The sequence below is a fragment of the Cavia porcellus genome, unplaced genomic scaffold, assembly GCF_034190915.1.
Source record: "Cavia porcellus strain 051 isolate PalLab524CR breed Dunkin Hartley unplaced genomic scaffold, mCavPor4.1 scaffold_6, whole genome shotgun sequence".
NCBI lineage: Eukaryota > Metazoa > Chordata > Mammalia > Rodentia > Caviidae > Cavia > Cavia porcellus.
Window position 1 is genome coordinate 77,252,678 of NW_026947489.1, and position 23,271 is coordinate 77,275,948.

The 23,271-nt window shown below is 53.6% G+C and overlaps 1 protein-coding gene across 3 annotated transcripts; it reads left to right on the forward strand.

Annotated features, from left to right (window-relative positions):
* Nucleotides 1-1,429: 1,429 nt before the first annotated feature.
* On the forward strand, nucleotides 1,430-23,050 carry Myo1c (myosin IC). 3 transcript variants are annotated; one of them, XM_005003553.4, is made up of 32 exons: nucleotides 1,430-1,744; nucleotides 8,448-8,603; nucleotides 8,724-8,839; nucleotides 9,458-9,656; nucleotides 9,737-9,817; nucleotides 10,938-11,117; nucleotides 11,199-11,297; nucleotides 11,574-11,687; nucleotides 11,767-11,838; nucleotides 12,376-12,495; nucleotides 12,616-12,698; nucleotides 13,194-13,299; nucleotides 13,405-13,485; nucleotides 13,746-13,837; nucleotides 15,517-15,611; nucleotides 15,693-15,739; nucleotides 15,830-15,910; nucleotides 16,895-17,000; nucleotides 17,089-17,206; nucleotides 17,929-18,042; nucleotides 18,118-18,194; nucleotides 18,816-18,884; nucleotides 18,981-19,065; nucleotides 19,161-19,320; nucleotides 19,535-19,618; nucleotides 20,250-20,343; nucleotides 20,426-20,481; nucleotides 20,604-20,739; nucleotides 20,818-20,888; nucleotides 20,966-21,063; nucleotides 21,180-21,279; nucleotides 21,735-23,050. In XM_005003553.4, exons 1-32 carry the CDS (start codon nucleotides 1,667-1,669, stop codon nucleotides 21,759-21,761), a joined length of 3,195 nt encoding a protein of 1,064 aa, XP_005003610.1. In that variant the 5' UTR covers nucleotides 1,430-1,666; the 3' UTR covers nucleotides 21,762-23,050. The 3 variants fall into 3 exon arrangements, with proteins under 3 accessions (XP_005003610.1, XP_013007673.1, XP_003469732.1); XM_013152219.3 differs by lacking the exon at nucleotides 1,430-1,744 and adding an exon at nucleotides 2,726-2,869; XM_003469684.5 differs by lacking the exon at nucleotides 1,430-1,744 and adding an exon at nucleotides 6,732-7,141.
* The last annotated feature ends 221 nt before the right edge of the window (nucleotides 23,051-23,271 follow it).

Below are 23,271 nucleotides of genomic sequence, written 5' to 3' on the forward strand. Positions count from 1 at the left end.
AAGGAAGCTTTTGAAGGCAAATAAAACACACACACAAATACCCAGCACTATACTCATCTCTGTATTCTCATTCATCTTTCTCTAGGGCCTCCTGACCACCATTCTTTCTCCACACACTGACGTCTCCCTATTATGCACTTAGTACTTCATGCACTTCTGTCCCAGCCTGGTGGTAAGGCCCTTCCTTAACCGGGAGCAGTGAGGCCAACAGTGATTGAGAGGCGGAAAAGGGAAGGGGCTTGCTCTCCCTCCTCTTGGCCCCTGTCAGGATATTGCTGCTCTGGGCCCACCCCTGACCCGCTGGGTGGAAACAGGAAATATGCGAGACTTGGTGTGCACTGGGTTTCTGCCTGGCTCCACAGCTGATAAGGGCCATTGTGTGGTCACTGGGATGAGCCTGCCCTGGGTAGATGTGTTTCCCACAGGAAGGAAGGAAGCTTTGCAGGCCTTTCCTGCATGGGGGGAGCTGTGGGGAGGGGAGGAGAGAGACCAGGGGAAGATCCCTGCCGGTGGGTCCTCAGTGTCAGTGCAGGACCACTGGACAGCAGCCCCCCCACCCATGCCAACCTCTCCCTCTGGAAAGTTCTGTTTCCCCCATCTACTTCCCCTTTCTCACTTCCTATAAGGAATGGCTGGAGACTGGAGTACTTAATTCCAGGCCAGGAAAGTGTCAGCTGTGATTTAGCAACAATAGAGAAAAACAGGAATGCTGAGGGTGTGGGGCACTTGGGGGTACAGAAAAAAAAAAAAAAAAAAAAAGCAAATGGCTAGAGGTTCCACACACCCAAGGAACCCAGAAACTAATCACTCAAATATTTGAGCCCAGAAAAGGGGATATAGGTGTCTCCACATAGTGGCCTCCTGCCTTTCCTAATGATCCCATCTGGCCATCATGGCCAACCTTGGTCTCCAAACTTGGCATAATAATGCATGTGTGTAGTACCAACTATGTGGGAAGCCAGAGTGGGAAGATCACAAGCCCAGGAGTAAGAGACCAGCTTGGGAAACATAGCAAGACCCCATCTCAAAAAAGTGAGTGTACGGGGCCAGAGATTTAGTTCAGTGGCATAAGCCTGGCAAGCTCAAGGTTGTGAGTTCAATCCCCGGCACTCCCCTCCCCCGCCCAAAAAAAGTGAGCTTACCTCCTCTTCCAAGTTGCAGGGACAAGTGGGAGGAGTAATGCCTATTAAAAGATCCTCTTGGCTTGGGGAAGAGGATGTGCCCTCGGGTTAGGAGAGTGGTCACTGGCCTCTACAGATGATACCAGATATGGGCAACAGGAGAAGATGGGTCAAGGAGCCCTAAAGGGGAAAAGTCTCCTACCCTTTGACCTAGAGCCCAGGGTCCCCTAGAGGGTGGCTGCATCAGCTCCTATGGTTACCTGGAACAACAGGCATTTCCTCCATCCCTCAGCCCCTCCTCTTCCTGCCCCAACCCTCCAGCCAAGAGGCCTCCCGATCAGACTTGGACTGCTCCAGCTGTGTCCTGAGGAGCTGGACCAGCCACATCCCCTGGGGCTGGAGTTGAAGCTCAACCAAGTGGCCATCCCAGTCTTGAGACTACAGATTTCTGGCTCCGGAGCAGCCAGAGTCAGTGGGCAACAGGCAGCTTTTCCTCAGAGGCTCCAGGGCTAAGCGCTCCACAAGCTGGCTCTCCACAGGGCGGGATGGCGCTGCAAGTGGAGCTGATACCCACCGGGGAGATCATCCGCGTGGTTCATCCCCACAGGCCACCATGCAAGCTTGTAAGCTGGGATGCTCTGGGTTGGGAAGAAGGGTGGCAATGTTTCCCCAGGACTTGGGCAGCCCTGGATAAAGCCCTCTGGAGAGAGGTGAAGAGTAGGATGCATTCTGATTCTTAGTGTGTACAGAAACCACTGGACAGGAGTAGGTGGAAGGAAAGGGTAAAGGGTTCAGATCTACTAGAAGGGTTCTTTTTAATTTTTATTGGTACATTTAGATATACGTATCATTCACCGTGAGGAATTTGTACCTGTAAATGATGTATTTTTTTTGTAAATGGTGTATCTTTTTTCTCCCGATCCCTATCCTTTCCTTCAATCCCTCTTGAAGCAGAATTTTTCAAAGCGGAAATCTGGTTTTAAATCTCCAGGTCCCTGAACTTTAGTGAACTGGGCTATCATCTGAGCCTAGAGCAGGTGACAGGGCTGCTCTGAGGTCAAAGACTAACGTATATCCAGCTCCAGGAATGTACTGGTTTTTTGTTTTTGTTTTTGTTTTTTAAATCGGTACCGGGGATCGAACTCACAACCATGCGCTTGTAAAGCAGGCACTTATGCCGCTGAGCTAAATCCCCAGGCCTTACTGTTAATGCCTCCCCTTTTTCAGCGGTCCCCGGGACTGGGGCTGACCGACTCAGAGCACACAGAAGGATGGGGAAGTGAGTGAAAGCGAAGAGGCATTTAGAAATAAGAAAGAACGGCCCTGGCTTAGCACACCTGGGAGGGGCTGGTTTGCTGAGAGAGAGGGGTGCAAAAGGGCGCTAGCTTGAAGAGGGAGAATCCCACCTAGCGAACCCACCCACTCGGCACTGGGCTGGGCTGGCCTTTGGCCAGAGAAGGGCCTGTGTGTGTGCGCGCACGATGGCGGTGCGCTGTATCCCCGCGATCTGGTTTAGAAATACAGCTTCGAGCCCCGGCAGACGCGGGCCCGGCCGGGACCAGAGCCTGCGGGGCGGGGCGGGCCCAAGAGCGCGCGCGCCTGAGTCCGGGCCCTGACCGAGATGACGACAGGCTGCGGCCCGGCCCCTGGCGGGCCTTGGGCGGGGAAAGCGTGCCGGAGCCGCGGACTCCTGAAGCGGCCACGCCACCCAGCCCGGCCCCCGCTCGCGCACCCGAAGAGCCAAACCGGTGGGTACGCAGGGCAAGATGTGGGGTGGGAAGCGGCCGCAAGGCCCCAGGAGACCTCCGCCGGCGAGCGGCGTAGGCGAGGTCGCAGCGGGCGAGTCGAGCCGGCTATGGTAGGGGGACGAGGGTCTCAGGCCGGGTGTCGCTGAGACGTTAGATCCCCTGAGTCTGGCTGATGCGTAGCCCCAAGCGCTGAGTCCCTGCGACTCAGCCTGGTGGGGACTTAGATTACTTGCGGGTAACGTTAGGGCAGAGGAGAGTGGGTCTCGGGACCCAGGATCCCAGCCTGTGCTTCGGGCCCCTCCCGCAACCTCTTCTGCCTCTGGGTTCCGGCTGAGCCTCCCGCGCCCCGCCCCTTCCCGTCCTCCGCCCCAGTGCCCCGCCGAGCCAGTGCCCCCCGCGTGCCTCGGCGCTGTGATCTTGGCGGCTAGGGGCTCAGAAATGAATGAAAGAATGAATGGCTGGCTGGCCCACGGCTTTATTTAACTCCAGCACTCTCCAGTCTCCCGCTCACAGACCGGCGCTATGAGATTCATTCATTCACGCAGGCACTCACGTAGGGCTTATTGAGACCCCACGAGGTGCCTAGTTGAGTGTGCCTGGGATAGGAACAGTCTGGGGAGACTGACAAGGAAACAGGTGATTCGTGTTTGATGTGATAAGGAGGAGACTGTGTCCCATGGCGGGCCAGGGTGCAAGCAGCTCCTCCTGGCTGTGTAGGGTGGTAGGGGAGGCAGGGGTGAGAAGGAACTGGACAGGGTAATCCCTGCAGCCATGCAGGATTGCAGAAGCAGCACGGCAAACTGAAGGCTGTGTCGCCTTCAGGAGATGCTTGACAAGAAGTGATGTGAAGCACAGTCCTAGCGCACAGCGGGTGATCTATAAACCTTCACTCCATTAACGTGAGATGTTAATTGTCAGTTATACATTATTTTTCCACTTGTAATTTGCTTTGAACAGCTATGCATTTTTAAATAACAGGCTACTCTGAGAAAGTGGATTGGGGGAGGAAGGCAGGGAGGGGCCAGTTAGAAGGCTGCTTGCCTTGGTCCACGACAGAAGCAATGTTGGAGAGGCAGGAATGTGGTTTCAGCAGTAGTGACTGCTTTGTTTGAGGAGTGGAAGGAGGAGGGCAGGCCTTTTAATAATGTCAGGTCTCAGTGATCAGCTGGAGATGGCACCCTTCCTCTACACGAAGGACACTGAATAGAAGACTAGGTTAGGAGGCAGCTTGCTCTGTTTTGTTTTTGTTTTTGTTTTTTTGCTGGATCCTCTGGCAGAGGTGTTAGGCAGGTCAAAGGCTCATGGTTCCAGAGCCAGAGTGACAGCCCTTGAATAAAGCAATCAGAGTAAAGACCCAGGGGCCCCACCACTCCCTGTCAAAACAGTTCTCAAGCCAGGACAGTCCTTGGTGGAGCAGCCTGGATCCAGACCTAAGATTTGCTTAATAAATCTAAATTGAGTTCCTGCTCTGTGCCCAGCATTAGGCTGCCAGTGAGACCGGCTGTGGTTATATTTCCCCTGTTGCAAGAAGCCATAAGGCTGCCTCAAGAGAAATTACTCCAGAGCTGCAATTGCCGCGGGCTGGGGGAACATTTAAGGCTGCCCAATACCCTCCATTCCTCCAAAGATCAGCACCTGGCCCACACTGGGTAAAGGGTATTACCTTCAGGCACCATATCCTATGGCTCCAGTAAACACCTTCCCAGATGGGAGAAGACCCACAGGCTGTTTTGAATCACCTGGGCCGCAGTTATACCCCTGCCAGCAGCCAGCATATAGGCTCTGGGTCATGCCTGGGGCACAAAGGCTTGTGGCCTGCTCCCTAGTTGCTTTCCCTAATGCCACCGACCTTCTAATGCCAGATCACAAGGATCAGCTGGAGACCTGTTCTGGGTCACTGATGAATGTCACAACCTGTTAACAGTATGTAGGGGTCATGCAGCCCTACGCAAGTAGTTAAGTCTTGGGGTTTCTAGGTTCCAAACGCGCTTTTTTTTACAAGTTTAGAGACCCTGAGCAAGTCACTTCACCTACCCAGTTTGTTTACCCTCATAATGTGAAGAAATAGTAGATTCCTGGCTTGGCTAGAGGAACGGAGAGAATAACATACGACAGCGCTAAGGACGCGGGAGGCTCCTGTAGTCGCGTAGTCTCACAACCTGGGCTCCCCGCTTTCCTACCCCTCCTCCGGACACGCGCTTCCGTCCAGCGAGGCGGGGCAGGTCTATGAGGGCTGCCTGGGCTGCGGCTGGCCAAAGGCCGGCCGACCGGCCGGCGGTGACGCCCCCTCTTTCCGCCACCGGACGTTGGCTGCGGGGGCGCCAGCGGGCATCCAGGGAATGCGGCGGCACAGCCCTGGACTGGGGAAAGCCGGCCAGACCCCTCCGCACTCGGATTCTCCTCATTCCAGCCGCGTGACGCGGCGGGGCGGGCACTGCGGCCCCGAAGCCCCGCCTACTCCGCACCTCCTCGGGCCTGCTACCGGCGGGAGCTGAGCGCCGAGTCTCAGCCTCAGGGGGAGGGGCGGGAGCCGAGCTCTCCCAACCTGCTCCCCCTGCCCCGCTCTTCTAAGACGTGCCCCATTCCTGGAGCGTTCCACTGCACCCTTCTGGATTTCAAACCCCTGCCCGCCTCCCCCCCCCCATCTTCCAGCTGAGGCCAGCGGCGCCCATTACCTCTCCCTCCCAAGGGCCCGTCTCCCAGCTGGTGACTCCCCCGCGGGGTCTCCAGGGCCGCGGCTCCAGCCCGGCTCTTGGCTAGGCTGTTGTTCTCAGGTAATGAGTCTTCCTCTGTAGGCTGTAGTCCGCACCTGCTCCACCCTTCTCCAGGGAGCCCAGGTCCGAGGGTGGGGCATGTAGAGGGAAGCTTGGCGGGCCTTGGGTGCTGCCTGCGCCTTTCCTCCGTAGGGCAAGTCCGAGCCAGCCCTGTGCACCTCTGGCGAGGGTCAGTACTAGAGAGCTCTTTGTATTTGACCTGAGGAGCTTTCCTCAGTAGATAAGAAGTGTGACAACTGTCTCCAAGCAGGTGTGGAGTTGAGTGTGGCAGAGAGAAGGAAGGGGAAGAGAGTAATGTTGAAGCCCTAGGAGCTGCCTTAACGTTTATCGCAGTCTACCCAACAATGCTTCTAGCAGGTATTCTCGTTTTAAAAACGAACAAATTCCAAGCAAGCTGGGGATGCAGCTCAGTGACAGAATGCTTGTCTAGCATATGCAAAGCCCTGACTTCAATCCCCAGCACTAAAACAAATGAATAAGCAAATAAAGACTGAGTAGTTAAGTGACTTGCTCACAGTCACGACTGAAAAAGCCAAGCCTTTTTGCAAGTACTAGCCATTACCACCACCACCCCAGTGGTGGGATCTGAACTAGGATCCTTTCCTCGCGCCAAAGGAGGGCTGGTTCCCCAAAGAGCCCGAGAGTGCGGCTGCTGGGGGGGGGGGGAGGAGTCCTGGGCAGAGGCAGTGGATAAATCTGGGGGGCACCGGCGGAGGGAGACCGGAGGGGTCCCGACGCAATGAAGTCCGAGTGGGACGTCCAGGTTGAGGGAGAAGGGTGTTGGCTCCAAATGCCACATGAACCGGCCCACAGGGGCCGAGGAGACACTGAGCAAGTCGGGACACCCTGTTGTCCCAGCGGCGTGGGGACCAAACAAAATTTTCGTGGAGCTCGAAGACCGCGCACTCCAGCCCGGCTGTGAACCATGTCCCGCAGCGAGGCTCCGCCTGCCCCAGGCGCGCCGGCCGTATTTGGACATTTCGTTCTATTTTTAACTTTCCCGGGACTCGAAGTTGGTTTTAGGGGGAGGGAAACCTGCTTCTTCCGGGACCCAGGGGCCTTAGCCCTCCTCACGCGCTCGGCCTGGCGGGGTAGTGTAGACACAGCCCGGAAGCGAGTTCCGGGTCCGTGTAAACCCCGCGGCCGCGCGGGTTCCGGGGCCCCACCCTGGAACCAACGACGTCTCTCCTGGAAAACCTGACTCAGGCGGAGCCGGGGCCCGCGGGGAGTCCCTCCCGCCCCCGCCCACCTCTGCCGGGTCTCGGGGTGCTGCCTCAGCCCCTACTCCGCCCCCGCCGGCTGACGAAGGGCCCGGGAGTCCCGGACCGTAGACAGGCGGGCGCGGTCCCGGGCCGCGAGGGGGCGGTGCGGGGGACGGGCCGGCCCCTCCCTCGCCGACGCCCCGCCACCTCCTTCGCCGCCGCGGAGCTGAGACCCGGAGCGCGGGCAGCGGAGCGGGGCGCCGAGCCGGCCGGGCAAGATGCGCTACCGGGCGTCGGTGAGCGGGGCTGGCGGGCAGGGCGGGGGTTTGGCGTCCTACGGCCCACTCCGCCTCGCGGCGCCGCCTCGGCCCTGTCGGGAAGCGGGCGCGGCCCAGGAATTTCGGGTGGAAAACGTCTCGGAAAGTTGAAGGGGAGGAGGCCGAGGCGGGAGGAGGGCCGAAGGACGCTCGGACCCGGGGCTGAAGAGCGGCTCCAGGGTACAGCTGGGAACTGCAGGACCCCTCTCCCGAGGGCAGGGGTCGGGGACTGCAGTGGTGTTTGGCCGCAGCTTTGGCCAGAATTGGAGGGTGGCGGTGAGGAACAAGTCTGGGAGAGGCAAGGTGGGGCTGGGGGATACCCCAGCCAGAGGTCTGTGCTGTCCGTGGTCGGAGTAGACCTGGTTACTTCTCTGGGATCTACATCCACCCTACCATCGCCTTACTGTTCGCTCATCTTTGGGGTTCTTGGGGTCAATTTCCCAGTGCCCCCAGACCTCAGACCTGAAGGGGGACCTCAGCCTTGAGTGTGGGAGACAGTCTTGCTATCCTTGTGCATGTAGGGCTTCCCACCCAACAATGGTAGCTGGGCTTTCCCTGGTAAACCCCCAACGCCTAAGACTTCTGAGGTGTCTTTGGGGAGTCCAGCAGCTGGAGTGGGGAAGTGGTCCCAGCCCTAGGAGGGAGGACGTAGGCTTCGTCCTGGGGCCTGGTGGGGGAGTGAGTGTTATGTCCAGCTGGGGCTGGAGGCCTTGGGGAAAGCCCTGTGGTTGGTGGGAGGAGCTCTTGTTTGGTCCCCAAACAACACTCTTCCCCTTGAGATTTAGGGGGCGGGAGGAGAGATGGCTCCACCCTTGCTGCAGAATTCACTGGGACTGTTTGTCCTCCAAAGCACCTGTCACACGTGGCCTAGAGCTGAGGGACTTGAAATCACCTGGTCTCAAGTCCTCCTCCCTGAGGAGGAAGCAACGCTGGGGGAGGAGGGGATTTGTCCAAGGTCAACATAGCATTCTTTCTGCTGTTCAAGGAATTCCTTCTCAGAACCCACCTTTGTGTACACAAAGCCATCCCCTCATTGGAATTCTGTGGCCTGATTCCTATGTCTGCTGGGTCTTGGGTGCTCCCATGTGCTGTGTCCAGGTCCATGTGGTTTCTTTCTCTACTGTGCACTGGCCTCCCTTGCTCCAGGCATGTTGTATCCAGCATGTTCTATGGTCTGTGTCCTGTGTCCACATGTCCCTGCACCCCACCTCAGTGTTGCCTGTGAGGTGAGAAATATGGCCATATCTGCTGACTCTTACCCTCTCCCATGGCCCATTTCCTGCAGGCTCTGGGCAGTGACGGGGTACGGGTGACCATGGAGAGTGCCCTGACTGCTCGAGACCGGGTGGGAGTGCAGGACTTTGTGCTGCTGGAAAACTTCACCAGTGAAGCCGCCTTCATCGAAAACTTGCGGCGACGCTTCCGGGAGAACCTTATTTATGTGAGGCCAACTGGGAAGATGAGGGAGGCTGAGGGCACAGAGGCAGGACTGAGGGGAAAGGAGGCACCAGAGTCAGGTGCCTCTGGGCCAAGCTTCTGATCCTTTCTCCCTGACCCCTAGACCTACATTGGTCCTGTCCTGGTCTCTGTCAACCCCTATCGAGACCTACAGATTTACAGCCGGCAGCATATGGAGCGCTACCGTGGTGTCAGCTTCTATGAAGTACCACCTCACCTGTAAGTTCTTCCTTCCTTCTTCAAGAGTGATCCCATCTTACTGAATCTTACTCCAAAGTGATCCCCTCCACATACATACCTCATTAATTAGGGTACACACAGTGAGGAATCCCACAACAAATCTCTGTAGAGGTAAAAGAGGAAGAATTTAAACAAGTCATGTACAGGTACAAAATCCCTATGATGAAAGTGATAGCTTGTGTAAAGTCAAAATATACCAATAAACTTAATAAAGTAAAGAATTTTAAAAATCACCTTAGGGTTACTCCAAACCCCACCAAAGATGAATCTTAGCTCCATCTGTGTAGGACCTCTGGCTCCCACCACAGATCATGCTAATGACGTTCTTTATAACTGCACCTGGGCATGGTCTCCCAGCCTGAATGACCCTGGAACGATGACCCCCCCCCAGTGCAGCTTCCTCCTGGGTGACTTGAACACATTTCCACCTGAAGTGATGCTCTCAGTCCTCCATCTGAAAGTGACCCCATCCATATTCCATGAGAGAACTCTAATTCCCATCCTAAAAAGTATAGGAATGGCTCCCCAGTCTTACCCCTAGGGCTTCACTACACACAATTCTTGGTCTCCCACTGCCTGATGAGCCTCTGCCCCAAGGTTCGCAGTGGCTGACACTGTGTACCGAGCACTACGCACAGAGCGCCGGGACCAGGCAGTGATGATCTCTGGGGAGAGTGGAGCAGGCAAGACAGAGGCTACCAAGCGGCTGCTGCAGTTCTATGCAGAGACCTGCCCAGCCCCGGAGCGAGGAGGTGCTGTGCGGGACCGGCTACTGCAGAGCAACCCGGTGCTAGAGGTGAGGGGGTGTGGCATCTAAGAGGAGGGCAAGTCCGAGAGAGAATTCCAGGTGGCATTCCTAGCCCTGTCTTCTCCTAGGCCTTTGGAAATGCGAAGACCCTCCGGAATGATAACTCCAGCCGTTTTGGGAAGTACATGGATGTGCAGTTTGACTTCAAGGTATCTGTGGGTGTAGGGAGGCAGTGAAAAAGGCTTCCTTTCATCAGGCTGTGTATTTGTTGAGAACGTGCTATGTGTCAGGTACTATTCCAGGTACAGTAGTGAACAAAAACTCTCTTGGGCTGAGAGTATAGCTCAGTGGTTGAGAAGGCTTACCACACATGGGGCCCTAGAATGGATACCTGGTACCACAAGAGAAACAGAAAATCCTGTCTCCTGACATGATAGATAAATAATTCAGACCACAAAAGAAAATATAATGAGGTAAAGGATGAGAAGCAGTTGCAATTTTAGAAATGGCTGATAGGTGAGGCCTCATTGAGAAGTGGCATTATATTTAAGGCTTGACAGAGATAGGGCAGTGAGCAGGGCAGAGAACTGGAGGAAGGAGTCCACACAACCAGGCCACGTGCACTGAACCTGGCAAGGCCAGATGGCCAGAGAAGAGAGCAGTGGGGCAAGGAACAGGAAGGGACCTGCCAGATTATAGTGTTCCTCTGGGAACTTTACAAGATTTTTAGGTGTGGTAGTTTGGTTTTTTGTTTGCTTTTATGGTGCTAAGAATTGAATTCAGAGCCTCACGCATGCTAAGTACAAGCTGAACCACTGAGCTACCTCCAAACCTTACAAGAATGCTTTTTAGCTTTGAGTAGAAAGGGGTTGTTGAAGCATTTTGTCATGATTCAACTTTCCTACTGAAAAGGTCACTGTGTCTGCTTTGTTGGGAATAAATGGTAAGGGAACCAGGCCAAGCAGGGGAACTGGTTAGGAGGCTGATGCAATATGGTAGGTGACAGATAACAGTGGTGAACCAGTGTGGCTGCAGTGGAGGTAGTAAGCAGTGGTGGATTCCAGATGTTTGGAAGGTTAAGGCAGCAGGATTGGGTGTTTGGATGTAGGAAGTAGAAGAAAAAGAGGATTTGGGGAAGACTACAATCTTCTTGGCTTGAACAACTATTGGGAAAACACTAACAGGAGTTAGTTTCAGAGTAGGTATTGTGCTGAGCCCCACCACACATCTAGTGCCAGAGCTAGAATGAGAGACCAGGCCTGCAGGAGAGAGGAGCAGATGGATTCCGTTCTCCAGTTCCTTCATCTAATCCCTATGCTCTGACCATAGGGTGCCCCTGTGGGTGGCCACATCCTCAGTTATCTTCTGGAGAAGTCCCGAGTGGTACACCAGAATCATGGGGAGCGGAACTTCCACATCTTCTACCAGCTGCTGGAGGGGGGTGAAGAGGAAACGCTGCGCAGGCTGGGCTTGGAACGGAGCCCCCAGAGTTACCTGTACCTAGTAAAGGTGAGTGGCTGACAGGCAACACAGGTGCCACTCAGGAGGCACAGTGCCAGAACTGGCAACCCAGCTATGCCCTTTCTCTAGGGCCAGTGTGCCAAAGTCTCCTCCATCAATGACAAGAATGACTGGAAGGTCGTGAGGAAGGCGCTGACAGTCATTGACTTCACAGAGGATGAAGTTGAGGTGAGAACTTTTTGAGACAGTGTCTCACTGAGTCATTGGATTGCCCAGGCTGATCTTGAATTTGTGATCTTCTTGTCTCAGCTTCTCAAAGTGCAGGAACACAGGCATGCACCACTGTGCCTGGCTATCGTTTCCTTTTAAATCCCATTTCTGTTTCAAGCCTCCTCCCAAACACATTTCCACCTATTCCCTGCTCCAATGACCACCTACTAGCTGCCCTCATGGGGTTCCCTTGCCCACCCTGGAATCACCACTGCTCTCTGACTGCTTCCCCAGGAGCTGCTGAGCATTGTAGCTAGTGTCCTGCACCTGGGCAACATCCATTTTGCTGCTGACGAGGAGAGCAATGCCCAAGTCACCACTGAGAACCAGCTCAAGTATCTGACCAGAGTGAGTGCAGAGGGCAAGGAGGGAGCATCGGGGGCAAGAGCAAAACCGCCCTTACCATGTCTTTTCCCACTCCTGGCAGCTCCTTGGTGTAGAAGGCTCAACTTTGAGGGAAGCCCTAACACACAGGAAGATCATTGCCAACGGAGAAGAGGTAAGGCTAAACCTTTGCCACAGCACAGGGGAGCTCAGGAAGTCCCAGGTGACCCCCATTACCATTGGTCCCCCTTTCCGTAGTCTGCTCAGTGGTCCTCTCAGCAGTTCCAGAAGGACATAAGACAGGTGGCTCAGGGAGACACAGTGAACTAACCAACCTCACATAGGAAGGGAATGACAGTCAGACAGACCCCCACCTCCAGGAGTGAGGCATCTTATTCCTATGACACTGTCTCTCTGGTGTAGCCACTCTGTTCTTCCCTGGCAAACCAGCGCCACAAACACTCCAACCCCTCAGACTCACTGGAGCTTGAAAAAGGAGAATGGGGGGCTGGGGATTTAGCTCAGGGGCATAAGCACCTGCCTTGCAAGCAGGCAGTCGTGAGTTCGATCCCTGGTACCGATAAAAAATGAAAAAGACAAAAAAAAGAAAAAGGAGAATGGTCAGAACATCCTGGTCTTTTGCCTGAGTCCAAAGGGGCGGTAGGATGGAGGAGTCTTGTAGTACACATCTCCTTGTCTCACTATGTGACAGCTCTTGAGCCCACTGAACCTGGAACAGGCGGCATACGCCCGGGATGCTCTTGCTAAGGCCGTGTACAGCCGCACTTTTACCTGGTTGGTTGAGAAGATCAACAGGTCACTGGCTTCCAAGGTGAGCACGTGGTCCATGCTGCTTCCACAGCTGGCAGGGAGGGTGGTCAGAGAAACCCAGGAATGGGAGCTCAGGTCACAAATCTGGGACCTTTGCCTTTGGTTAAACAACTGGTCCTAGGACGCCGAGAGCCCCAGCTGGCGGAGCACCACAGTTCTTGGGCTTCTAGACATTTATGGCTTTGAGGTGTTTCAGCATAACAGGTCAGTGTCACCGTTACCCCTCCTTAGCCTCTCCTTTTATCTTTCTTTTTGGTGGTTGTTGTTTGTCTTTTAAAGACAGGGTCTCATATGCAGTTCAGGCTGGCCTTGAGCTCACTTTGTAGCCCACCCTAGTCTCAAAACTTGCAAGGATCCTCTTGCCTCAGCCTCCCAAGTGCTGGGATTACAGGCATGTGCCACCATACCCAGCTGCTGCTTGTCTTTCTGTCCCACTCCCTCTCCCTGTCCTCATCCCTGTCATTCCTGCCTGATGACCTGCCTAGCCAACCTCGCTCCTGTTCTGTGTCTTTTTTTTTTCCATAATGAAGCTCGAACTCACAACCTCATGCTTGCCAGGCAGGCACTTGCGCCACTGAGCTAAATCCCCAGCTGTTCTGTGTCTCTTAACTCAGATGCCCAAGGCCCTGTGCCTGTCCTTCCCCCACCCCCAGACTTTGTGTCCCTGATGCTACTGGAGTTTTTTCTGTTTCCCTGTAGCTTTGAGCAGTTTTGCATCAACTACTGCAATGAGAAACTACAGCAACTCTTCATTGAGCTGACACTCAAGTCAGAACAAGAGGAGTATGAGGCAGAGGGCATTGCGGTGCGTGCGAGCGTGGAGTGCCCTGTGCACAGTGGGAAGCCAGGCGTTGGGGCTCCCAGGAGAGGTTACCAGATCCCATGATAATGCCTTCCTCTTTACCCACAGTGGGAGCCTGTCCAGTACTTCAACAACAAGATCATCTGCGACTTGGTGGAGGAGAAATTCAAAGGCATCATCTCCATCTTGGTGAGACCCCTGTTCTTCCAGGCTTCATTTTGCCACTGGCAATTTTCCTCCTCTCCCATCTTTCTGCAGGCCACACCATAGCAGGTGGGGGTGTGGGACTGGCCAGGGCGGAGCTGCCCAGTTTGAAAGCTTTCTGTGGGGCTTCCTGTGCTCTGTCCCCCTTTCCCTGTGTCCGTGCCTCCCCTCATGATGCCTCAGAAGCTTCTTTGCCCTCCAGCTTCTCTCCAAACACATCCCTCACCCTGTGCCCTGCCACTCAGGATGAGGAGTGCCTGCGTCCCGGGGAGGCCACAGACCTGACCTTCCTGGAGAAGCTGGAGGACACCGTCAAGCACCATCCACACTTCCTGACGTGAGTGGGGCTGCTGCTGCGAGAGCTTGCTTGGACCAGAGCCTGTGGAAGGTTGGGCTCTATCCACAGAAGTAAATACAACCACATGGCCAGGGCGGTCCTCAAGGGTAGAGCACATGCTGACCATGCATGAAGCCCTGGGTTCAATCCCTGGCCCCAAAACAACAAAAAAAGAACAAACACAAGGGATCTCCAGGGAAAGTGCTAAGATGGGGACAGCTGTACTGAACTGGTCCTGCAGCATGGCTTCTCCCTGTTCTTCTTTGAGGTTGAAACTTGCTAAGATTTTTTTTTTTCCTTCCTTGTTTGGAAATTGCTTTTTATTTAAGGCATCTCCGCAGTGGGGGGGTGAGGGTGGGAATAGAAACCAGCACCTTTGTCCCGACAGGCCCTTTTTACTTCGTGTACATCATCTTCTAAACCATGGCCACCGTTTTTGCAGTGTGGGAATTGAACCTGGTGCCTCACACTGAGCTCCCCCTGCAGTCCTTTTTATTTTTTAGTCAGAGATAACTTGATCTTACACCTCAGCTCTCCAGAGTGCTGGAATTGCAGGTGTGCACCGCCGTGCCCAGCCCACAGCCACCCTTTGAGGAGCAGTTTTGATATTTTCTCCATCTTTCTGAGACTCAGAATAGTGAAGTCATTTTCCTAAGGTTATCAACATCTAGATTGTAGAGCTGGGACTCAGCCACTGAGTTGTCAAATGCCAAAGCCCTGAGTATTGTTTGCTTAATAATGTATTTTAAAACTTGTTTCTGATTATAAACATAATATTGCTCATTAAAGAAAAGTTGGAATATGAGCAAAGCCTCTTATATCCCTGTCACTCAGAGGTCATCATTGTTAACAATTCCAGGCATTTCCTTCCTGCCTTTTTCTATACGTTTTTTTTTTTCATAGTTAAGGATTTATTGTGTATGAGGCTTGAAGTAGAGTTATATCCCGAGCGTTTTCCTGTATTATCAAACAGAATAAGTTACCTAAAACACTTACTGCAATGGGTATGACCCACAAACACACACAGCTCTCTCCAGCTTTGGGGGCCCCTGGCCAGTGCCAACTCTAGGTTTCTGCTAGAACAAGACTACAAAAAAGAAAAAAAGAAGGAAAACAAGAACAGGGCTGACACAGACATCTTTGTGCCTTAAATCTTTGCCTGTGTCTCTGGTAGTTGCTTGGAATAGTTTTGGAGTTTTTTTGCTGTAGTGGTTGGTTTTTATTTTGTAGAGCTAGAGATTGAATCCAGGACCTCCCTGATAATAGTAAGTGTTCTGCCACTAAGCCTCACGTCCAGCCCTGGAGCAGTTCTTAAAAGTACCAAATTTGCTAACCACTGTAAACATGCCTAAAGATTAAGTCATCTGTTGGGGTAGGTTCCATTCTGAAAATGTAGTGAACTGCTCAGTCTCAGCAGTCATGAGTTGTCATGTAGCAGTGACAGTGGCCCTGACCAGGCATGCCTGGTAGTCTGGAGGCATAAGTCCAAGTCCTAGATCCTAGCACTGCAGGGGACTGATGGCTCTTCCCTGTCTGCTACAGGTCACTTGAGTTATGGGGCAGCCAGGGCTGTGCCTGCCCTTTCCTGGTTGACTGGTTCCTGTTCTCAAGGTCTCTTCAGCAGGCAGGGGTATGGCTCAGGTCAGCAGTCTGTAGCTTCCTGTCCTTGTTACCCCCAGACACAAACTGGCTGACCAGCGGACCAGGAAATCTCTAGGCCGTGGGGAGTTTCGTCTTTTGCACTATGCTGGGGAGGTGACCTACAATGTGACGGGTGAGGATCCTGAGGTTGGGGCCCAGTGGGGGCAAGGAAAGGGCTTCTCCTTATCTTGCCTCTCATCTCTTCTCTCTGCAGGCTTTCTGGATAAAAACAATGACCTTCTCTTTCGAAACCTAAAGGAGGTGAGGAGGACATGGGAGGATGAGGTGTTAGGGAGCACCTCTATGTATACATCTCTGCCCAGGGGTCTGACCCCAGCATTCTGCTCACAGACCATGTGCAGCTCAAAGAATCCCATCATGAGCCAGTGCTTCGACCGGAGTGAGCTCAGTGACAAGAAGCGGCCAGAGACGGTACAGAGAGTGTGGGATCTAGTGGGGCATGGGACAGACATTGGAGCAGCAGCTGTGTGGGCCCGGGATTTGGTAGTGTGAAGTGAGCATGTGCATTTGTTGGTGCCTGTGTGCACCTTTGTGTGTTTCTAAAGGAAGCTTCTTCCAGGAGCTTCTTTGTCTTCCCAAGTACGCACCTGTGTGTCTATTGGTCACTTAAGTGTGTGGGCCCATGTATGTGTCCCTGGGGCTGCAGGGACATTTATGTGTGTGCACCTGTCTGTGTGGGTGCATGGGTGTGTTTACTTCCTATGCAGTAGACATCTGTAGCAGACTGCTAAGCATTGAGATACAGAGATAGGGGCTGGGGATTTAGCTCAACCCGCATAAGCGCCTGTCTTGCAAGTGTGCAGTTGTGAGTTTGATTCCAGTGCCAAAAAAATAAAACCTGAGGATACAGAGATGAATAGGAGAGATGGGGCTGTGGCTCAGTGGGAGAATACTTACCTAACATGTGTGAGGGCCTGGGTTTCATCCCCAGCACCTCAAAAAAACAGAAATGTGCACAGGGTGCTTGGAAACAGAATAGGGGATAGCTAACTGCCTGAGGGAGGGGGAGGGATGAGGGTTCCAGAAGGCTCCCTGGAAGTTGGAGTTGAGGTACCTTGTATAACTGAGTGCTTTTTGGTCAGGTGGTCCTATAGGGGCACTGTAGGCCACAAGAGGGCCCAGTGCAGATGCAGAGACCAAAAAAAAAAATCCAGGAGGCTGGCAGAGAGCCAAATGGTAAAAGAGAGGGGCTGGGAAAGAGAGATGCAGCCAGCAGTGCCAGATGCAGGGAAAGCTCCTAGGAGCTGAGGCAGAGCTGTAACTGTCCTGTCCCATGACTGGGGAATAGGGACCAAGCGGAGGAGAGCTACTGCAGATGCCAACAGCTCTGTGGGGTGGCGCACTGCAAGGGTCAGGCCAGCCTACTAGAACTTCAATTCTTCCTTGGCTTGCCAGGTTGCCACCCAGTTCAAGATGAGCCTCCTGCAACTAGTAGAGATCCTGAAATCTAAGGAGCCCGCATACGTCCGCTGTATCAAGCCTAATGATGCCAAACAGCCAGGTTAGTTCCTATCCATGCCACAGGGCTGTTGGGGCTGAGCCACCTGTCACTGAAAGCTGCTGACTGCCCTGTTAACCCCTTCTCCCAGGCCGCTTTGATGAGGTGCTGATCCGGCACCAGGTGAAGTACCTGGGACTGATGGAGAACCTGCGAGTGCGCAGAGCTGGCTTCGCCTATCGCCGAAAATATGAGACTTTCCTACAGAGGTGGGGTTGCCGGCCAGCAGCCAGGGGAGAAGAGAGATGGGAGTTTCCTGAGCCCCGTGAGAGAGGACAGACATTCACAACCCATGGGAGAGATGATGAAACCACATCTGAGCTGCTGTGGCACCCACACCAGGGACCTCTCCCCACTTTAGCCAGCACCAGGCTCCCCCAGGCCCTGCCTTCCCAGAGTAACTGATGAAGGAAGGGTACATGAGACACTCATCCACATGCCTACCACCAGAGACAGATGTCAGCAAACCCAAGAGGGACACAAAGTTTCTTAGAAACTCAAAGAGAATATAGCAGTTTGTTGGTTATTACAAGTTGGAGGACTGAGCAGTCACCCAGGGTGTGAATTCTATTTCTGCCCCTTTCATCCCTTGGCAGATGAGAATACTTAGAGGTCATCAGCTTTAAAATGGAACCCTCAAAAAAAAAAAAAAAAAAAAATAGGACCCTGTGCCAGGCATGGTGGAGCATGCGTATACTTCTAGCACTTGGAAGGCTGAGGCAGGAAGATCCCTGTGACTTCCAGGCCACCATAGGCTACAGTCAGACCCTGTCTCCCTGTCTCAAAATAAAGTAAAATAAGACCCTGCAGGCCTTCAAGTTGTGAACAAATCAGTGAGAACCCCCAGAAGGTATCTAGGGAAAGTTGAAGGGACCCTCTGGGGAGGGACCTTGGCTGGGATATGACTAGATACCTTCTCCTCTGTCCTCAGGTACAAGTCACTATGCCCAGAGACATGGCCCATGTGGGCAGGACGGCCCCAAGATGGAGTGGCTGTATTGGTCAGGCACCTTGGCTACAAGCCTGAAGAGTACAAGATGGGCAGGTGAGGGTACCTGTGCCTGGCATCTGAGGGACACAGTCAGTGACAGCAGGGGACTGATCACTGCTCCTTTCCCAGGACCAAGATCTTCATTCGCTTCCCCAAGACCCTATTTGCCACAGAGGATGCTCTGGAGGTCCGGCGGCAGAGCCTGGGTAAGGAGATCCACCCTTCCAGGCCACTGGGGTCCATTCTAGGGAGCAGGGAAGAAGTCCTCAGTTTGGGGGCTGGGGATTTAGCTCAGCGGCATAAGCGCCTGCCTTGCAAGCAGGCAGTCGTGAGTTCAATCCCCAGTACCGATAAAAATGAAAAAGACAAAAAAAAAAAAGAAGTCCTCAGTTTGGGTTCCTCCTCTAGGATTCTGCCCACCCCTAACTTCCACATGGCTTTTCCTCTTCCTTTCCAGCTCAAACCCAGCACCTGCCATCCAAGTTGGCCTCAAAACACAAACTCCTGTGCATAAGGCTAGGCATGGTGGTACATGCCTGTAATCCCAGTACTTGGGAGGCTGAGGCAGGAGGATCACTGTGAGTTCAAGGCCAGGCTGAACTACATAGTGAGGCCTTGACTCAAAACATCCAAAAAAAACCCTTAAAAGCTCTCCCATATTCCCCATCCCTTTGCTCTCCTTTATTTATTCTCCCTTGACTCATTTGTCTTCTCATGCAGTAGCTGGCTCAGCCATTCCCTCATTCATTATGTTCACTGAGCTCTGATGCCAGGCTCCCAGCTGGTGGCCCTGAACTCTGGCCAATTGACTTCTTTCCCCATCATAGCCACAAAGATCCAGGCTGCATGGAGAGGCTTTCACTGGCGGCAGAAATTTCTCCGAGTGAAGCGATCAGGTTTGGGGGCTCTACGGTCTTTTGAGGGGCAGGACCTAGGGCTAGGGTGGGCACCATAGTGAGGAGATAGAAGTCAGCCATCTGTGGTCTTCACAGCCATCTGTATCCAGTCATGGTGGCGTGGAACACTGGGCAGGAGGAAGGCAGCCAAGAGAAAGTGGGCAGCACAGACCATCCGGCGGTGAGTGTAGCTTGCCAGGAGTGGCTGTAAAACAAGGCATGCAGGGGGTCCACTGCCAGGTCATCACCCCAACCCTGTTTGGCCCCCAACCCTAGGTTTATCCATGGCTTCATCCTGCGTCACGCACCCCGGTGCCCTGAGAACGCCTTCTTCCTGGACCATGTGCGCACTTCTTTTCTGCTTAATCTACGGCGGCAGCTGCCCCGGAATATCCTGGACACCTCCTGGCCCACCCCGCCACCTGCCCTGCGTGAGGTCTGTGCCCCCTGCCTGCTGGGCTAGCTATTAGAGGGCTCATGGCAGAGGGAAAATGGAGCAGGGTGGTGAAGAATGAACCTGGACTAGAAAAAAAAGCTGTCCAGGTTGAAGAGAAGATGCTTGTACAAAAGCCTGGTGGTGGTTGAGTGTTAGAGGTTCAGAGAGAGGGGCCCCAGGCTGGGGGGTCCTCTGACCTTGCTTTCCTTCCTAGGCCTCAGACCTTCTACGTGAGCTGTGCATGAAGAACATGGTGTGGAAATACTGCCGGAGCATCAGCCCTGAATGGAAGCAGCAGGTGCGGGCAGCAGCAGAAAGCAGAGAGGCAGTGGGGTCTTGTATGACTAGAGCTGGCTCTGGAAGCATTTTACCCCTGATTTACCCTGTGACCTCAAGTGGATCCCAGGCTCCCGTGGACCTTGTGTAGGAAGTGAGGCGGGCAGAGATTTTGGGCGGCAAACAGGACTTGCTTTGCAAGGTACCTTGATTGGTAGAGGCTGCCCGGAGCCCCATATTGAAAGGGTTGTAGCTTCATTCTCGTATATGAATGATAGCCGCCATGGTTATGGAAACAGATATTGATGGGTTATGTGCCTTGTGTTTGCCAACACAGTTTTGGATGATAATACTGCTCAGATAATCTGCAGTAGCTTTGAGTATTTGCAATCAGTCATCTATAAAAATCCCAGCTTGGGCTGAATCTCAGAGGCTCCAGGGCCTGATAGGGAATCATGTTGGGGAATCATTCCCAAAATTGGGCCTGGAACCTGTTGGTGCTCTCATGACCCTGCTGGGGAAGTGGGTAAGAAAAGGAAGGGGATGGTTGAAGTATTGGTCGGGGCTCACCCTCCTGCTACTGGGGACCACAGAACAAATGCCCCTTTCATGATCAGCACTCTGTGACACTTTACTCCCCTTTGTCTCTTCAGCTGCAACAAAAGGCTGTGGCTAGCGAGATCTTCAAGGGCAAGAAAGATAATTACCCCCAGAGTGTCCCCCGCCTCTTCATCAGCACACGGCTTGGTGAGCCCCTGGCTGTCCAATCCTCAAAACTTCTGTCACCATCTCACCTCCTCTGACCTCCTCTCCCCAATCTGGGTTGTAGGCACAGATGAGATCAGCCCCAAAGTGCTCCAGGCCCTAGGTTCTGAGCCCATCCAGGTGAGCCCACCTGCAGCCCCTCATCTGGCACAGTTCTGCTGCCCCTAGCCTACAAAGGCATGTGGTCAGGACACAGGGGACCCCTCAGCCTCTCCCCTGCTGACAGTGCCTTCTGTCTGCAGTACGCTGTGCCAGTGGTAAAATACGACCGCAAGGGCTATAAACCTCGCTCCCGGCAGCTGCTCCTCACATCCAGCGCTGTGGTCATCGTGGAGGATGCCAAAGTCAAGCAGAGGATTGATTACACCAACTTGACTGGTCAGACAGAGTCCAGGGCTTCATAGGGAGGGCCCTTGTGCTGACCCTTGATCCCTGACCTCTGCCCTTCCCCCTCAGGTATCTCTGTCAGCAGCCTAAGTGACAGCCTGTTTGTGCTTCATGTGCAGCGTGAGGACAATAAGCAGAAGGTGACTTTTGAGGACTTGGGGGGCAGGGTCCTATACCTCTGGACAGGGTTGACCCCCTCCCTCCCCCTCACCCTCAGGGGGACGTAGTGCTACAAAGTGACCATGTGATTGAGACACTGACCAAGACAGCTCTCAGTGCTGATAGAGTAAACAACGTCAATATCAACCAGGGAAGGTAAGGTAGGGAGGTTGGTGAGTGGGTCATATCTGTACCTAGAGAAGGAGCAGGGACCCGCCCTGGAGAATCTGCCTCTGTGAAAAACCCTTTCTTGCATGCTTTCTTTCTTCCAGCATTACGTTTGCAGGGGGTCCTGGCAGGGATGGTGTCATCGACTTTACACCTGGCTCAGAGCTACTCATCACCAAGGCCAAGAATGGGCACCTGGCTGTGGTGAGTGGGGCTAGCAGGCAGCAGCCTGCTTCCCTGCTGCTAGTCGAAGGACTAGGGGAGAGCCTCTGATGGCCAGGCTCTCCTCGGCAGTATTTGGCATAGCCTGGGCACCTTGCCCATGGCCTCATTCTACAGGCCACCTTACCACCACCTTCATCCCATTGACCTCCCACAGAGGGAGAGAGGCCCATTTAAGCTCCGTGATGCAGAGTCATAAAGATGGCAGCATAGGGATGTCAGGGAGAAGCAGTGATTGGAGATACACAAGGGAGGAGGAGGGACCCTACTTTGGCCAGGCAACAGGTGTTCCTATGGGACTAGGACCTGGCTCCAGGACCAAGGCCACTAGATGCGATAGTCTGCTGCTGGCTGTCTAACCTGAGCCTGTTAGATACCCAGAGCACCTGATGGCTGCTTCCCACTTGTCACCTGAGCTTCTCTCCCTGTCCCTGCAGGTGGCCCCACGACTGAATTCTCGGTGATGAAGGTGCCCACTGGATCCCCTCCCAACTCCTAATGCTTTGCTTATCCCCTTCCTCCCTTTCCAACTACCAAAGACTCGAGCTTCCAGACAGGGACCTAAGGACACCTCAAAGCCCACCTGCAAACTCCTACTTCCTGCTCACCCCTCTCGAGGAAGTAGCAGGGGCCAGGGAGGTACCCCAGGAATGGGCCAGGCCGGGCCACAGCAATAGGAAAGGTGTGGCAGGAGCGAGCTGTGCCAGCCCCACCACTGATGCCAAATAGTCAAGAAGGGAATTTTTGCTGAGGTTTTCTGAGATTTTTTGATGCTTTATAGGAAACTATTTTTTAAAAAAGCCATTTTCTTACCCCCAAAACACATCGAATGTGTTTCGCCAGAGAGTTTGGGTGGGCTGAACTGTGGGGCCTTTTTCCCTGGCCAGGCCATCCTCTCTTTGCTCCCTTGGCACCTCATCTGTCTGTGTGTCTGTCTGCCTGTGTGTCTCCCCACCTGTATCTTTTGCAGCTCACTCTGATCTCCACCTGGGGGCTGAGACCAACCTTGCCTGCCCCTTTCTTCCTGCCTTAAAATGCCCTTAAAATGGGAGTATAACTCAATGGTAGAACAGGTGCTTAGCATGTGAGAGGTGTTGGGTTCTCCAGCACCAAAACAACAGACAGGAGGAAAAATTGTCTTTTAATATTATGATCCCAGTCTTAGGGAATTCTTCAGTGGGAAGAAAGTCATACTCCATAGAATTTGGAAGACTCAGAGAGATCATCTAGTTGTGCCCCTTGCAGTTACAGAGCCAGAAAAGAGGGAGGGTGCAAGAGGTATAGAGATTTGTTTGAGCTCATATAGCAGGTTGGGGCAAAACTGGGACTTTATAGCCTCTTCCTGAGCACACTTCACTGCCACTCCCAGGGAAAGGGAGCCCCCTAAAATATGGGCCATTAAGTGTACTTCTGGCTCCCTGACCAGCAATCACCCTTGGGGGCCAACAGGTAGGGAAGAACACTTGTGTCTGAGTCTTTGCCTTAGGATGACAAACCCCATCCACATACTTAGGACCCAATTCAAGGATGTAGGGTTTTGCAGGCCCCTGGTCCTCTCTCAACCTGGGATTGTGGGGAAGGGGCCAGCCTTGCGAGGCGCTGCAGGGGCATCACCTTTTTCCGTCACTTGCCCTCCATCTCTGAGGACTCTGGGGCTGCCCAGCAGCCTCTGTGCCCCCTTGGGGGTCTTAGCCCACTGCTGACACTTCTACAGTCCAGAGAAACACTAAATAAAGCAATATGTGTTCGCCAACATGGTCTCCTTGTGATTATTTGGAAAGAATAGAAGGCAGTCAGAAACCTTGTATTACTATTTTATTTTATTTTATTTTGTATCAGGGATGGAATAAACGACCTCGTGCTTGCCAGGCAGGTGCTTGTGCCACTGAGCTAAATCCCTGCCCTTGCATTGCAGTTTTTGTCATGATCTCACAAGAAAGGGAAGAGGGGCTAGGCATGTTGGCACACACTGTA

Bases quoted from the DNA above. Each gene is read 5' to 3' on its own strand.
- Myo1c (XM_005003553.4), top strand. From the start codon at position 1,667: ATGGCGCTGCAAGTGGAGCTGATACCCACCGGGGAGATCATCCGCGTG. The intron at 1,745-8,447 runs GTAAGCTGGGAT...CATTTCCTGCAG, and splicing joins ACAGGCCACCATGCAAGCTT to GCTCTGGGCAGTGACGGGGT. The intron at 20,740-20,817 runs GTCAGACAGAGT...CTTCCCCCTCAG, and splicing joins TGATTACACCAACTTGACTG to GTATCTCTGTCAGCAGCCTA.